The 16,375-nt window shown below is 40.0% G+C and overlaps 1 protein-coding gene across 7 annotated transcripts in view; it reads left to right on the top strand.

Moving 5' to 3' along the window:
* The window catches only part of MMS22L (MMS22 like, DNA repair protein), a 103,961-nt gene that overhangs the window by 31,071 nt on the left and 56,515 nt on the right, over positions 1-16,375 (top strand). For all 7 annotated transcript variants that reach the window (XM_068937850.1, XM_068937851.1, XM_068937847.1 and 4 more), the window contains 3 exons: positions 8,806-8,925; positions 9,318-9,544; positions 11,855-12,364. In XM_068937850.1, the coding sequence (XP_068793951.1) occupies positions 8,806-8,925; positions 9,318-9,544; positions 11,855-12,364 (857 nt within the window). The remainder of the gene's footprint in view (positions 1-8,805; positions 8,926-9,317; positions 9,545-11,854; positions 12,365-16,375) is intronic.

The raw sequence follows: 16,375 nt of genomic DNA, 5'->3' as shown, positions 1-16,375 counted from the left end.
TGGATATTAAAAAATAACATATTGTGCTATGCATAAACCTTAAAGAACTATAAAATATGTTTAGTTCTTAAAAGAAAGAGGAAAAACCTTCTTGGCCCATGCAGTTTAGTGAAGGCAGACTGACTTTCAGAATACTTGTTCTTAAAAATAGTTACCGATATCCCAGTTTCAGCAATGTTAGCAATTATGTCAAAGACACTTGAAAGAAAATCTTTCTCATCTAAAGAGGAGCTCTCACGTTTTTAACTAACCTAAATTTCTAAAAATTATATTCTGCCATTAAAATCTGGCAGCAATATCTGTTTAAACATCTACCCCAAGTTGATACATGGATCTGCCTGTGATCTTGGGATTTCATGTTTAATATTTCATATATGTCATGTTTAAATACTTCATTATCTAAGTTTAGAAAATGTGACAGTCATGCTAAGCCATTACATTCAAATTAACAAGGTAAATGTGTCTTACCCCTAACTTAAATTTCAAATATATTTTAGTTTATATAAATATATGTGGAGTTACAGAATCACAGAATCACAGAATCGTTTAGGTTGGAAGGGACCTCTGGAGATCATCTAGTCCAACCTCCCTGCTCAAGCAGGGTCACCTAGAGCATATTGCCCAGGATCACATCCAGACGGCTTTTGAATATCTCCAGCGAAGGAGACTCCACCACCTCTCTGGGCAACCTGTTCCAATGCTCTGTCGCCCTCACAGTGAAGAAGTTTTTTCTCAGGTTCAGATGGAACTTCCTGTGGTTCAGTTTGTGCCCGTTGCCTCTTGTCCTGTTGCTGGGCACCACGGAGAAGAGGCTGGCCTCATCCTCTTGACACTCCCCCTTCAGATACTTGTACACGTTGATGAGATCCCCTCTCAATCTTCTCTTCTCCAGGCTGAACAGGCCCAGCTCTTGCAGTCTTTCTTCATAGGAGAGGTGCTCCAGCCCTCTAATCATCTTGGTAGCCCTTTGCTGGACTCTCTCCAGGAGTGCCATGTCTCTCTTGTCCTGGGGAGCCCAGCACTGGACACAGTACTCCAGGTGAGGCCTCACCAGGGCTGAGGAGAGGGGCAGGATCACCTCCCTCGACCTGCTGGCAACACTCTGCCTAGTGCACCCCAGGAGACCATTGGCCTTCTTGGCCACAAGGGCACACTGCTGGCTCATGTTTAACTTGTTGTCCACCAGCACTCCCAGGTCCTTCTCTGCAGAGCTACTTTTCAGCGGGTCAACCCCCAGCCTGTACTGGTGCATGGGATTATTCCTGCCTAGGTGCAGGACCTTGCACTTGCCTTTGTTGAACTGCAGGAGGTTCCTCTCTGCCCACCTCTCCAGCCTGTCCAGGTCCCTCTGAATGGCAGCACAGTCTTCTGGTGTGTTAGCCTCTCCCCCCAGTTTAGGATCATCAGCAAACTTGCTGAGGGTGCACTCTGTGCCTTCCTCCAGGTCATCGATGAATATATTGAACAAGACTGGACCCAGGACTGACCCCTGGGGGACACCACTAGCCACAGGCCTCCAACTTGACTCTGCGCCATTCACCACAACCCTCTGAGCTCGGCCATCCAGCCAGTTCTCAAGCCACCTCACCGTCCACTCATCTAGCCCACACTTCCTGAGCTTGCCTAGGAGGATGTGGTGGGAGACAGTGTCAAAAGCCTTGCTGAAGTCCAGGGAGACAACATCCACTGCTCTGCCCTCCTCTACCCAGCCAGTCATTCCGTCAGAGAAGGCTATCAGATTGGTCCAGCATGATTTCCCTTTGGTGAATCCATGCTGACTACTCCTGATCACCTTCTTGTCCTCCAGATGCTTAGTGATGACCTTCAGGAGGAGCTGTTCCATCACCTTTCCAGGGATGGAGGTGAGGCTGACAGGCCTGTAGTTTCCTGGCTCCTCCTTCTTGCCCTTTTTGAAGACGGGGGTGACATTGGCTTTCTTCCAGTCCTCAGGCACCTCTCCTGATCTCCAGGACCTTTCAAAGATGACGGAGAGGGGCCTAGCGATAACATCCGCCAGCTCCCTCAGCACTCGTGGGTGCATCCCATCGGGGCCCATCGATTTATGGATGTCAAGTTTGGACAAAAGATCTCTGACCTGATCCTCCTCAGCCAAGGGAGAGTCTTCCTTTCTCCAGCCTTCCTCTCTTGTCTCCAAGGTCTGGAATTCCTGAGGACTGGCCTTAGCAGTGAAGACTGAAGCAAAGGCAGCATTCAATAACTCTGTCTTCTCTGTATCCTTCGTCACCAGGGCACCCGCCCCATTCAGCAGGGGGCCCACGTTTTCCCTAGTCTTCCTTTTGCTCTTGATGTATTTGAAGAAGCCCTTCTTGTTGTCCTTGACATCCCTTGCCAGATTTAATTCCAACTGGGCCTGAGCCTTCCTTGTCGCATCCCTGCATACTCTGACAATGTCCCTGTATTCCTCCCAAGTGGCCTGTCCCCTTTTCCACATTCTCCTTCTTCTGTTGGAGTTTGGCCCGGAGTTCCTTGCTCAGCCATGCAGGTCTCCTGCCTGCTTTGCTCGACTTCTTCCTCAGAGGGATGCACTGCTCTTGAGCGTGGAGGAGGTGACGCTTGAATATTAACCAGCTTTCTTGGACCCCTCTCCCTTCTAGGGCCCTACCCCATGAGATTCCCCTAAGTAGGTCCCTGAAGAGGCCAAAGTCAGCTCTCCTGAAGTCCAGCGTTGCAATCCTACTCATTGCCCTGCTCCCTCCTCGTAGGATCCTGAACTCCACCCTCTCATGGTCACTGCAGCCAAGGCTGCCCCCAACCTTCACCTCTCCAACTAGACCTTCTTTGTTCGTTAGGACAAGGTCTAGCATTGCACCTCTCCTCGTCGGCGTCTCCACCACCTGAGTCAAGAAATTATCATCAATGCTTTGCAGGAACCTCTTTGACTGTTTGTGCCTAGCTGTGCTGTTTTCCCAACAGATGTCAGGGTGGTTGAAGTCCCCCATGAGAACCAGGGCCTGTGATCGTGAGGCTACTTCCGGCTGTCTGTAGAAATCCTCATCGATGACTTCCTCCTGATCAGGTGGCCTGTAGTAAACCCCCACAACAGTGTCACCCATGTTAGCCTGCCCTTTAATCCTTACCCATAGGCTCTCAACCTGCTCTTCATCCACCCCGAGGCAGAGCTGCATACGTTCTAGCTGCTCCCTCACATAAAGAGCAACTCCACCACCTCGCCTTCCTGGCCTGTCTTTCCTAAAAAGCACATAGCCATCCATGACAGCATCCCAGTCCTGTGAACTATCCCACCATGTCTCTGTCACTGCAATGAGATCATGGCCCTGCGACCGCACACAGATCTCCAGCTCTTCCTGCTTATTCCCCATGCTGCGTGCATTGGTATACAGGCATTTCAGAGAGCCAGTCAAGCATGCAAGCTTCCCAGGAGAGGTGCAAGAGGATCCTCCATAGCCATGTTGCATGCTGTCTCCCCTGGCTGCATGCACCCTCCAGAGGCATCCTGACTTGAGCGGTGTTTTACTGACTCCCCTGCCACTATACCACTCCCCTTCCCCCATCTTGCCTATTTTAAAGCCCTCCTTACCAGGCTGGCCAATCTGTTGGCAAAGACACACGTGCCCCGCTTGGTAAGGTGGATCCCATCGCTCCCCATCAGTTAGCGTATTTGGTTTTAGTAACCTCTTCATTCTGATAGTTGGGAGATATTCAGTGTTTTGGTTATGTCGTCTTTTGGCTTATTGAAAGATTAACTCTTTTCTGAATGATTTGTATTTGTATTTATTTGAATACATATACCATGTGTATACATTCAAACTGTAGTGATTACATCGCTATTGGCTGGTTACCATTCTGTGAGAGAAATTGGAGAGCTTTAGATGAGATAAGAGTCATAAAAACTGTAAGTGGCGTATTAGCTATTTTCCTGTATTGTATCTTCTGTATGCCAGCAACCTGACAGATGGTGTGAGAACCCTTGTAGTTTTTAGATTTCTCTAGAAAATATTCCTCTTGTGTTTATTCTTGTGTTTATTATTTTAAATTAAGAATATTCTAAAGTCAAGCATAACTGAAATTTACAACCCTTTTGATTCTTCTGTTAACAAGTGTTGAATTGTGGACAATGAAAAACTGGAAATGCAACTAGATGGCCAAGTTGAGAAGACCTGAATAAGGAAATAATGACACTGTAGTAGGAGGCAAAAATCTGCTTTAAGCTCCAAAGGCAAGCACTCTCAGATTTAAAACAAGAGCCCATTTACCAAATATATGTTTGCAGCTACTACCAACAGCTTAAGGAAACATCTAGGTTATTTCATTTTTTGAATTATTTGTTTTTTCTTGCATTGAGTTAGCTCTTTGTAGAAAGTGCTCCTTGGAGAGTCAGTATTAGTCCCAACAAGTGCATGTATGAGTGTGTGTAGGTACCTTTATTAAAAATGCATCCTCCCTTCCCTTCCATTTACACCAGCCTCCTTGACACTCTCTGGGAAGGAGATTTTCTTTTACCAGTAGTTATGACGTGTCCGTCTCCTCTGTTGCACTCTCAGCCTCATGTTGGCAGTATTGCTCTTACCTTTTGAGTAATCCTCTTGTATCTTTGAAGCGTCTGCTGAGTGAGTATTCCTGAGACCAGAAAATGTAGGAGTAAGAAGTACAATGAGGTATCAAGAAGTCACGAATTAAATGGAACATGGGCAAGCAGGCGAAAACAAAAAGGAGAGTAGTGCTTATTTGTATGAGCAGCAAGACAGTGCTAAAGACATTACCCACTGGGAGTTGTCTTTAGTTTGTTGGTAAATCCTACCTGAGCCATCCTTTTAAGCATGCGCTTTTATATCTATAGTAGAGATGTATAACAACAGCTGTGCAGAATAAATTAGAAAAAATGGTAGTGCTGAATCACTCATTTGTGTGAGAGAACAGGAATTGGTGATTAGAAAGTTCATTTAAGTATATGGGTGGTTAAAAACTAATAAAATTTATACGGTTTACTACCACTATATATATTCAGGTGTCTCCATCAACATCATAATCCAGTTGTGATTGTTGCTGCCTAATTTCAAAAGCTTATAGACTATGGAGTCAGGAAAGAGGGGAAATGAGGTGTAAGCAGTGGGATGAAGCTCTGGATTCATAGTCCACTCTGTTCCATGTGCATGGCCTCTGCTTCTGCGATGGTTCTCCTCTTCTCAGGCGGGACTCTGAGCTGCAAGGCTAGCCCTCAGAGTCTAACCCGCAGTTCATTGCATGGATGATCCCCAGCATGGAGAGGGCAGTGCTCCTGAGGCAGCTGAGAGGCTGAGCCACCTCCATCCAGTATACCCCTGATTTGGGGGGTAGTAGAGATCTCCTGAGGAAGGTGCCTCATGTCCTGATGAAGGTGGCAGAGGGGTGCTGCAGTGCTCTGTCTTTGGACAGGAATTTCCCTTTTCCAAGGAGATACCCGACCTGCTTCTGATCAAGGAAAAGATGTGAAGTGGCTGTCCAGGTTAGAGGGCCAAGGGAGGTGAAAAGCAAAGATATTCTCTTTATGGGCTGTAAGGAAAGATTGTGGCAGTAATGGATATTCAGGTAAAGTACAGAGTACTGCTTCTTTGGATATACCCTTTCAGCTTCCAGCTGCTGGCAAATTGATGACTTTCTCAGCCAGAAACGCTCTCTCTTTTTTGTAATTTTTGATGGATAGAGCTGAAGACAGTTACTTGCATTAAAGATCTCCCATCTGTATCACAAAAACAACCATTTCAGGAGAACTGATTACATCAGATATTCCGGAGTTGTAATTTGGATTTGTTTGTTACCGGGCTAATGCCAAAGGTAGATCAGGCTTACAATTCTATTTGAACTACAAAATGAAAATTACTGTACTAGGAATATTAGAGTAGCTGTATTTGTATACTGGGTAACATCAAACTGAGCAAGCCTGCAGATTGTCAGGATAAGATGAATTTGTGCTTACAGACTTCTGTTGTAAGTGAGAATGGAAAGAAGGATGTTTTTATTCATAAGAACTAATAGCAGCTTGTGTCTTACTAGCCTCTCATTTTCGAAAAAAATGCTGTGTGTAGTTTCATTTCTGCTGCAATTTTATTATTCCTTCACTATATTTTATGTTTAATTGTACTCTAAAATAAGTACAGAAGTACTTGCTGGAGTTCTAGGAAACCAATTTTGTTACTACAGTAGGGGGTCATAAAGGAAAAATGTTGTGTTTAGATAGTGCTACCATTTTGATAATATCTGGTGTTCCTCCCTTCTGCAATAAATTAAAAGCTGACTACCTCAAGAGTTCTGACAGTATTTCCAGCAGTGCAAGAGACTATTTTAAGCAAAAGAGCAATGTGAGAATCCATTAATCCCAGAGGTATTTGAAATCTGGAGAACTCTTTCATGTTAAATTTGAGATAAAGCCTTCAGTACTATCCTGGTTTTGAAAACTGTTCTAAAACTGTTGTTGGACAGATAAATGGTGGTCTGAAATTGAAGCTGCTCACAATGCTATGTTTATTGTTGAATTAGACTAATTAAACCAGTCATTGTATGTTGAATTAGATCGTAAATATAATCCTGTGCACGAACTAGGTTTTTAAAACTAAGCATTCTCATTTAGAAGCTTTTTTTAATACGTCTTCTGTAACTTTGTGGATCTCTCTGGAGAAATAGATAAGTTCATCTGCAATTTTTCTGTGTTCTATGTCAGACTCTTGCTTTTATCCATAAAATATAGCAGCTGTTGAAAATGGCTATGGTTTTGTTACTTCTATTTTTGGATAAGATTATTTTTATTTTATGGAGACTACCAATTTAATATTTACAATTATGTCATATATACAAACAATATTTGAGGATCATCCTTCATTTGTAGCCATTTGTATTATATTTGAGCTGTTCTCTAATATTTAATGAGTCTCTCTTGAAGACTTTCCCTTCCATTTCAGTTTTTCATATTTTGCTATGTATAATTTGCGCAATGCCTAGTTTTTTATATGACAAATGAAAATATCTTTCCAATTTTCAAGTTGTTTTAGAAATATACCACTTGAGAAGGCACGTGCCCTAGCTTAATTATTCATGAGAAAAGAAAGCAGACATGATTAGAAATTATTGTAAATGATTGGCATAATTGCTCACAGTGTTCTGATAAAGTATAGCAAATAATTTGTTTTCTACAGAGAAGTCTAGCTAGATTTATGAAGTTAGTTTTAAGTTAATGAGTTACAGCTCCTCTGTAGTGTTGAAAACAGGAAAAAAGCAGGACTAAAACATAGCACGTCATAACAAGTAGCATTGTGGGTCCGATCAGAAGTCTCTCTCTTCCAGTATACTGTCTTTGATAACAGTGTAAAAGGCGCTTAATGAAAGAGTATTTTTAAAAAATGCACAATGTTATCCTTTCTCATGACCTGGCATCGGTGAGGTTTTTTTGTTTAGCATTTTCTTAGCTGGATCAGCTTGGCCAATGTGCCTTGTGTACTTCAGGATCTAGCAGGGTAATTGGAACTGAAGGGGGTAACTTGCTGATGTTTATCTGAGGGATGAAAGAGGTTTTGTTCCTTCTCCCTCGTGGATACTATGATTTTCAGTCATAAGACTTGGCCTGCGTTCCCTCCCACCTTTTATTGCCCTTTAGTCCACTTTGTGCATTTAGAAATCCAGGCCTATTTAGTATTCAGAAGTATTTGAAAACTGGGAGTAGGTCAGAGGTTTCTCTTGTCACAGAAAAAGTTTGCTGCAATCCCAGAGGTGAATAAGACTTAGGTGTTTAAAAGTCTTCCCTTAAGGCAACTACACAGAAGTTGGTCCGCTAAACCACCTTTATAGTCAACAGAGATGATGAAGCCCTTTCAGAGCATTATTCTTCTCATCCTAAGTGTCTGCAACAGGCTGGATTAATTAAACATGTGATTTCGGTCTGACTATGGAACGCCTCGTATCCTAGATCTGTTGCAGTTCCGGCTTTGCTGACCTCAAATACTAGATGAGAAGAATCCCACCCACAGTAACTCGGAATTGCATGCTGAACACTTCATAGTCTTCAAATTGTTTTGAATTTCCTATTTTCTTTACTGTGGGCTGTATATTCTTCCTTCCTGTGCAAAAATTGGAACTGATGAATACAAAAAATGTTTCTTTTTTGCAGTGGAACTCGTTGGCAGTATTTACGAGGCTTTTTTGCCGTTGTTTCAGAGTTGTCTGAGATGTTCTCAAACCTCTGCAACGTGGCTATAGTGAGAGGAAACATGACTGAAAAAGGGAAGATCCTTCTGTTTGTAATAGCAATGTACTACTGGCAGTATAAAGAGAAACATGACCTTTCAAGTAGCTGCACCATTATACTTCCTGTATAATTGGAGATGCAGCATCATACAGGTTGGTGGTGTGGCATGTCTAGAATGAGCTGTTTCTTGGAGGTGCCCTACAGAAAGGTTATAACGTGCTGCTGACTCAGGTGTTCAGTATAGCTAATCCCCATTTTACCATTCTGTGAGGTTTTATACCATGCAGTCATGTTTCAAGTTCGGCTCACAATATTGAATTTGCTGGTATCTTTAACTGCATCCACAACTCTGTGGAAACCTGAAAATGTGCATGATGAGCTAGCTGTTATACTGTCTGCATTGCCAGGTGCATTGGATGACAATGCCTGTGTTCATGAGCTTTTATTTTCTAGTTCATTGCTCATATTAGCAGATGCTCTTATTCAACATTATTATAAGTAGGAAAATTTTTATATTAGCAAATTATTTTCAATAGTTTGGTAGTATTGGGATTATATGTAGGCAAAATGATGCTCTCCTGTGACAATAAAATTTTTCTTGCTTTTGCAAGTCCGGTGTGTTAGAGGAACAATTACGAATGCATCTTCAGTGCTGTTTAACTTTGTGTAGTTTCTGGGATTTGAACCTATCTGTTGCCACCATCCTCTGGGATTATTACAGCAAGAACTTGGTAAGTAGATGGATAGATGAAGAAATAAAGTTGCATGTGGACAGTCCTCAGTTTTAGCAATTAATTCTGCTTCTCCTTGAGCCAAACGTGTTTGCTATACTTTTGTAAAACTGACTAGTCAATGGCAGTATCCCTAAATTTGCTGTATGTATTTTAATAATTATTTTTCAGAGTGCATTATTGTTATATTATGTCATAGTAGAATGAATTAGAAAGAATTTTGAATTGTTTTTGTAAATACACTTGTGCATTTTGGCAGTGCATTTTTATTTTCTGAGTTGTGGTAGGAGGAGACAGCCTTTTGTTTGTGTGAAGGACTGTATCTTCTTGCCTTTGGAGTATTAACGTTTTTTGTTACCTAACTTCTTCTCTGGTTTCATTTATTCTTTTAGAACAGTTCCTTTACTGTTCCTTGGCTTGGCCTGAAAGGTCTGGCAAATGTTAGTAAAACTCCTTTGTCAATGCTTGAGTTGGTGAAAAGCTGCTGTTGTGACCAGGAGTTCCCTGCTCTGTACAAGTCCAGCAACAGTTACCTCATTTTTCTCAGCGTTTTGGCACAGATGATGAAAGAAGAGGCAGAGAACAGTGGTGTGCACCCTTGGAAACAAATTAAAGGACGGTATGGCCTCTATTTAGCTTATGCTCCCTGTAAAAGATGTAGTCAATCTGATTATGTGGCCCTTTGACTCTCATACCACAGTGAAGGTGGTACTGTGCTCATCAGAAAGTTAAAGGGGGTGAGGGATCCGGGGTGGTTCATGATTTGAAGAAGGCGGCTGTTGCCAGCTAAGGCTGTGACAGGCGTATAGCTGGGTCCAAGAGTCATCTTGGCATCCACAGCCTGTGATAGTTTACTTCCTCCCACAAGCAAGGGATTAGATATACTGGCATCCTGTACGTTGGTACAACCCTACTGCCAGTCAGGTAATGTAGTTAAAGCACAGAAATTCTATTTGAGCTGCGTGTAAGCCGTGTGTCAGCCAAGAACCTGCAGAAAGGCTCTTGCTGAACCAGTCAGTAGTTCCATTTATATTTTCTTTTTCTTAGTTGCCTAAATTTTTCCACAACATTTTTGTGAGGGTTTTGCTTTTTCATTAATTTTGAAACATACTAATTGTGGGATATGTTAAGTCATTACATAAAGAAAAAGAAACATAAAATACTTGTGCTATAAATCGAAATCCTGATGTTTTGCGTACGTACTGAATCCTTAAAACTTATATTACAGTAATAGCATCTTACTGATCATTAAAGGTGCTAAAGTGTTTGTGAGTTGCTTTCGTTGTATAAAATAGACTCTTAGAATTAGTTCTTAATTATTAGTCTCAGTTATTTATATATGCATAATAGCTGTTTAGATTTATTTATAATAAAATTGTATATATTAAATATATATTTAAATCTGTATATTTAATATATATTTATGTGTGCAAACCCTACAATGATACGTGATAAGCTTCTTCCAAGAAAGAAGGATTATCTTGGGTCTCAGAAGGGGAAAATACATCTACTGCCTGTCTGTGCTTCGTAAGTTGTTATAGTCTGCAAAACTTGAGTTTAAAAATTAGTACAACTGCATATTGAAACAAATATGACATTGGAAGTTGAATCAATGTCTTGCTTTAGTTAGCAATTTTAATTAGTCTGCTCTGTTTTCACTGAAAACAAATTATACTTACATTTTTGTCTTATTATAGCTTGTTACTTTTCCTAATTTAAGAGGGGGAATAATAATACATAACACACACTGTGCCAGTCTGCTCAACCAGTATTCATCATTTCTACCTTGAATAAATCAATTATACAAGTAGCAAATTTTAACAGCCTACAGCTATGATTTTGGGATGAACTCTGTTTTCTGCAGCTACCCAAGCATTAATTGATGCATGAAGAACGTAAATGCCTGTCAGTAGTAATTTACTACTAAGCAACATTAATTGGATTTGCTATAATTTTTGGTAGCTAGATTTGATAACCTCAGCAGCATTTCCAACTGTTTTTCCAGGTGATGGAATAAGAAAACAGCATTTATGGATGTTTAAGTACTCTGTGTGGAACTTATTTTAAGTTAAAGGTGAAGGATATACCCAAGTTTTTAATCACAAGTTAAGCAACCCGTTTTTGTCTTACTCCTCTCTCATAAGAAAGTGACTTTTTTTTTTAAAGTCCAGATATGAGCAAAAAACACAACAACACCTGCATAAAAGCTTTCTGCTTTTTGCCAATTACTTTAAAGTTGCAAAGTAGCAGTGCTTTTCACCATCAACTGTATGTGACTTGAGCACTACCATATAAGCCGTCCAGCTTTAAGTTTCTTATCACTTCTTCCTGCTAGAGAAAGATCCCTGTCCCAAATGCCCCAGTTCTCCTGTTTCCTCCCAAACTTGTGCTCTACAGTTCATATAACAGATGCATGATAAACATCAGTGCAAGACTTTGGCAGAGCACTGTGGAGAAAAGGAGCTTTCTATTAGGAATTTCCTCTCCCTTTTACTGTAGGGTGAGCCTTTGATTGTGACAGCTGTGGTAGTATAACATAAGCACAGAAATTAGTATCTCAAGGAAAGAGGTCCCTGGCCATTTTTGGAATTTTGTGTGTGCCACCTGGACACAGGCAAAGCAGGGAGTCTTCTGTTAACACTGGGCTAAAATTTCTTCTAGGGCTTGGATGTTGGAATAAGGGAGAAGGGTTAGGCTGCAGCCTGCATGCACCTTGCGTAGAGAGCAGAAAATGAAATAGCATGTTTATTCCGTTAGCCGAAAGAGTAGGAGAGGGGAGAGGAGGGAAGAGAAGATACCTAAAAACTAAGAGTTGTTGTAGACGGGTAATTCTAGACTAAAAGCATGAAAATAACAATTGGGATGTATCAAGCTGGTAGAAAATAGCATCCTGAAGAAACTATTTTGTTTTGTGTTTGTTTTGATGTAGAATTTATTCCAAGTTCCATCGGAGGAGAATGCAGGAGCTGACAGAAGTAGGTCTGCAGAACTTTTTTAACCTTTTCCTTACGCTAGCAATTGTTGCAGAGACAGAAGACATAGTGAGTCGAGTGTTGGATCTTTTGGATTTCCTGACTCCATCTTCTGTTACCGTCTGTCAGAGAGCTCTCATTTGGAGAGGCCAGTTTGCTTTTCTTTTGATTTATGTTGAGAAGAACATGGACATTAGTGTCCTAGCTGAGAAACTCTCAAATGCTTTCCGTGAAAAAGCAAAGGAGTTTTTGGTAACCAAAAATGACTACACACAGAAACAAAATCTCTGGACTTTACTTTCAACATACATTGATGGTGTCCAAGAAGTGTTTGAGACCAGCTGTGACTTGAATCTTTCTCAGGAGAAGTTGCTAAATGATGGCTTTACTATGCTGCTGCCTGCTTGTCGAGGAGCTGAACTGAGTATGGTCCTAAATTTTCTACAGGTTATTCTAGCCAGACTTCGGTAAGTTATTCAGTTAAGTTGTGGTTATAGACTGGCATGTTGTTTTTGTGTTTGTAGTTAAAATGTAGTTCGTGTTAATTTCTTCCTGAAACACAACAGAAGTAAAGGGGTAGCTCTGGGGGACTGTGAGTGATATGTTAAGTTTCAAAATTCGCTGATACCTTGCAATGTTTAGAATTTTAGAAATGCTTCATTACAGTTTCAGGATACTAAAGGTGTCAAGACACACAGGTTTGGGATCTGTGATATTTTCTTCTGAATCAAGGGTGCTGTAGGCAAAACCATTCACTTACCACTGTTCCAGAGAACACCATGAACATACTGTCTTTCCTTTGGCACAGAAAGTTTCAAAACTTCTATTTGTACTAATTACTGAAGTTACTTTTTTTTCAGTGAATCTGTTCTATTTTTTCAGTTTCTTCATTTTAAATTTTCTTATCTCTTTCACCAAGCTTGTGATCAAATACAACAGTTACGGATACTTAAATACTAGTCTGGGGTTAGATAGGAAAGAAGGAAATCACATTTTACCACTTTCTACCAGTTTTGCTTTGATGTACTTAGTTCAGTTTTCAACAACCACAGTGTTCTTCAGTAAGCATATTTTTGTCTACGGGATGCCTTTTGGAAATAGTCCTCCAGTCTGTAGCCAAAATTGCCTTTTTTTTTTTTTTTTTTTTTAAATCAGTTAGTAAGAGGCAGCTATTGATCTGCCATTACTGGAGATGTGGAAAGAACTGTGTAAGAGTGCATAATAGGAGTAATGAGGCCCATATGCAAGATCTTTCTTTAACTAGGTTCTTTGTTATTGTCTAGTAGTTTGACTGCAGCTGTCAATAGCTTTTACATCCAAAGACAACTGTTTTTCTGGCAGTCTTTTGAAAAAAGATGAAGCCTGAAACTAAGTTTAGTTGATTTATTATTTATTATTTCAGTTCAACTGAATGTATTTACTGGACTTCAAAAATACTTTGAAATTTTCTCTGTTGGTTAGTATACAGCATTTGTTGTGTTACTTTTATAGATGAAGTAGGAAGAAATTTGAGACTGGTGAAAAAGTTACCTATTTCATAACTTGACACTGTTCTGAAGCTTATATAGTCCTCTTGTAACATAGAGAGAGAGAAAAGGATAGAAATTCATTACAGACTTCTCAGAACATCATGGACAAGATACAGTACAGTATTTACACGTTTACTTACACAAAGGAGTTGTTCTGAAATACTTTGCTTTACTAGCGTGCTCAAATACTTATCTGTTTGAGAGAGATTACTGGAGTCTTGTTTTTAACTGTTATTTATTTCCGTTATTGCATCTATACATTTGATTCCTATTACCTGTCTACTTACCCATCAAAGTATGAAGAAGCTTAATTCCTTAAGGTTTGTTAAACACTTGAGACCTTCAGGTCGTAGGGAGTAGTGCAATGTCACTGGGTCTCTTTCCCACTTTGACCGACTCACTGAAAATAGTCCTCTGCTGCCACATGAGTAAAACAGCACTAAATAAAGAGTTTCTTCATTCAGAAGATTTGGATGCTTTTGTGCCAACCAGAGGTTAAAGTATTATTCCTTAACCAGCAGATTAGACGTATTGTGTTTGCAAACTTGGAAGAGGATGAAATGGTTCAGTGCGGTTCTCTCTCTTCTCTTTAAAATTCTGGTAGATAAAAAATAGTAGACCGTGCATAAATAAATTTTTTCTGTAGACTGTATTCTAACAGTTTTATAACCGTATCACAGAGAATTTCCAGGTAGGAAGGAAGGGAGATCACTGACTGAAGAGAGAAGCGGCTCCCACTAGGCTGTTAGGAAGTAATAACTTCATGTGCCACTTTCTGCTAACCGCAGATGATGCTCACAGGAGCATTTTTTATTGCTGGTTAGATAGCATTATGAAAATACTGACTTGGTTATGTTAACTAAATGCCTCGGTATTTAAAGCTTAGAATGTCAAATAGTTTTAACAGTCTTTTTTTAACAGATCTTATTGCATTGCTACAATCACATTTCAGGTTTCCCGCTTGCTTTTATTGACGGTATTGTAAAAATGGCAATCTTTCATTTGCAGACTGAGGTGTAGCCAAAAGCTTTTCTTTAATTATAGCCATTCATGCTGCTATGGTTAAGGGTCTGTCAGCGTTTCCATTATAAACTGTTATTTTCAAGGGTTTGTAATATAGCTGTGAAAATTTGCTCTGGGCTAAAAGTTGGCATAGAAGGTTTTGAAAGTGTGCTTGTTTTCTTCCTTTCTTTTTTCTTAAAAGGCATTGCAAAAACAGACCTCCACCATTTTTACACTACTGTGTTGTAAAATAACCCTTTCTAGACCTTTCTGTGCTTTGTTGTCTGCTAGAAAATTACTGGTAGCTTTTGATTGTTGTGTCTGTCTATGCTTAGAGTGTTTTAAATAAGCCATTTTATACCACCGTTTTTTTTATTGTTATCATTTTTACAATTTTAATGTCCAAATACTTCAAATGATCTATGACTTAGCAGGAAAAAATATTTTATTGGTTTTTGATCTGTGGTGTGTGGATAATTGGAAACAAGATGCTACTTGCTGGCACTTCCAAGTATTTAGTTTTCATGGTGAGATTCGGTATGGAAGTGTAAGATTGTATTTTAATGCAATCTCCTTTTTTAAAAACATATGTAAAATAAACAGTCGCACAAAAAATCTCAGTAAAATAAAAAAGGCAACAAGACATAGATTTCCTTCTTATGTCTTCTTGGAGCATTCAGCATCTATCTCAGACATAAATTTTTCATTTCTTTTTCATTTCTGCTTTTAAACAACACTTTAGATCCCTGAATTGTTTGTCCTTAATGAAAGGTAAACGTGGGATTCTTGTTCCATGTGTGCTTTCGTTTGTTGCAAATTTGTAGTGCTTCTCATCATCCAAGTACCTCATGCCACAAAAAAACCTAGGTTAATAAAAGTACAGGCATTTAATGGATTTGATAAAACTCACTATTAAAATGGACACAGGCTTAAAGAAATTAGCTGAGTACCTGGGAAACAGTAGGCTCCAGCATTTGTCATGTATTATTCTTAAAAGAACTACTTGCAACATGTTAAAATGTCTTTTATTGTAATCAGATAGAGATTGCTCTGACATGAGCTTTTCCTCATTACCATCATCCTGCTGTTTAGTTTTTTGTAGTACGTTAGAATGGAGTTACAGGATTATAAAATGCAAGTACGTGACCTGGTATAAAATCACTTCTGGTACTCTAAACGTCTTTTTGTAGTTTCAGTGAGACTTGCTAGCGATTCGTAGCGGGAAAATGAGAACTAGCACAAACCTAGTAACGTAATAAACAGTGACTTTATTTATGAAGACAATTCCTGAGTTATTTATGCAAGCTTCTACTGTTCTGCCAGGGTTGTAGAATATGAGAAGTTACTGAAAATTTTCGTGTGTAAAATTTCCTAAGTTTGTCTTTTTGTCTCTACATGAGTACTTATCAGGTAAATATGTGTCTAATTAAAATCTGCATGAATGATTGGGCCATGGATAACAGCAGAAGTGGATGTCTCTATCTGTTGCAGTGTGTCTAGCCTTGAGGTTGTGGGCGAAATCAGGATAGGAATGGATTATCCAGTATTGTCTTTGCTATGGAAACGTGTAGTTATTTGTAATTTTTTTGCATTATACTTCCACCAAAACATGCTGTGGGGAGCATTTTGAGACCAACAGGAGCTCCTCTTCCCCTCTCTGACGTTGTGTTAGTCAGCAGATGGAGGAGAATGGGAAGGTCTTTCCCCCTTCCTCCCTCTTTTCTTCTCCTCCTTGGGGAGTTTAGTGGTAGTCTTTGTAAAATATATTTTTCTAATGTTGAACTTCTGTAAACTGTATCCAGAAAAGTTTGGAAGAGCATAAACCTTCTCTTACCCATCTTTTCCCAGGAGTATATTTAGAGCTACCGATATGATATCCTGCTAAGTACAGAGGGTAGGTCTGTGACTAAACCACCGAACTGAGATTCAGGAGAACTGAGGTTGGCT

The sequence above is a fragment of the Struthio camelus genome, chromosome 3 (genome assembly GCF_040807025.1).
Source record: "Struthio camelus isolate bStrCam1 chromosome 3, bStrCam1.hap1, whole genome shotgun sequence".
Taxonomy (NCBI): Eukaryota; Metazoa; Chordata; class Aves; order Struthioniformes; family Struthionidae; genus Struthio; species Struthio camelus.
Note: the sequence above shows the minus strand (reverse complement) of the source record. Positions and strands in the feature narration are given on the sequence as shown.